Source organism: Penaeus monodon, chromosome 32 (assembly GCF_015228065.2).
Source record: "Penaeus monodon isolate SGIC_2016 chromosome 32, NSTDA_Pmon_1, whole genome shotgun sequence".
Taxonomy (NCBI): Eukaryota; Metazoa; Arthropoda; class Malacostraca; order Decapoda; family Penaeidae; genus Penaeus; species Penaeus monodon.
In genome coordinates this window covers 13878461-13878928 of record NC_051417.1, presented here as the reverse complement: position 1 = coordinate 13878928, position 468 = coordinate 13878461, and the positions used below count along the sequence as shown (strand labels likewise).

General features: G+C 33.3%; 1 protein-coding gene across 8 annotated transcripts in view; it reads left to right on the top strand.

The window, feature by feature from the left end:
- The window catches only part of LOC119593511 (uncharacterized aarF domain-containing protein kinase 5-like), an 18355-nt gene that overhangs the window by 9459 nt on the left and 8428 nt on the right, over positions 1 to 468 (top strand). For 3 of the 8 annotated variants that reach the window (XM_037942462.1, XM_037942463.1, XM_037942468.1), the window contains exon 10: positions 56 to 70. The exons of the other annotated variants lie outside the window; for them this stretch is intronic. In XM_037942462.1, the coding sequence (XP_037798390.1) occupies positions 56 to 70 (15 nt within the window). The remainder of the gene's footprint in view (positions 1 to 55; positions 71 to 468) is intronic. 8 annotated transcript variants of the gene reach the window in all.

Sequence of the window (468 nt, the reverse complement as noted above, 5' to 3'; positions counted from 1 at the left end):
GGTTTGATTACTTAAGAAAGTCATATTAATATAATTTAATCCTCCATGGATATAGGAAAGAACTTTCAAGGTTAGTCTAGTTTCATCTTGTAAAACTTAACCTGTTTGTTGTCATGTAGCTCTGGTCTGTATCCCTATTCCTATTGTTTGCCTTAAGAGATCTCCCAGAGTAATTTAAAATGCTTGTAAATTTGAATGGCTTTAGGTTGAGCATATTTGTGTGGTCAATTATTTGTCATTTACATATCCTCAGCGACTCACTTTCCTAGTTTTTCTATTGTTACAGTTATTCAATAATTTTACTGTTCTTGCTTCAAGTTCATACTGTCTTCTCTTTGTTTTTTTTTTATTTTTACTCTAATTACATTTCTTTTAAACCTCCTCCTATGTTCCTTCTACCTCCTTCACCACCACAGCCTTCACATTTGCCTCTTCCTTTTCTTACCCTCCTCCTACTACTACATCATT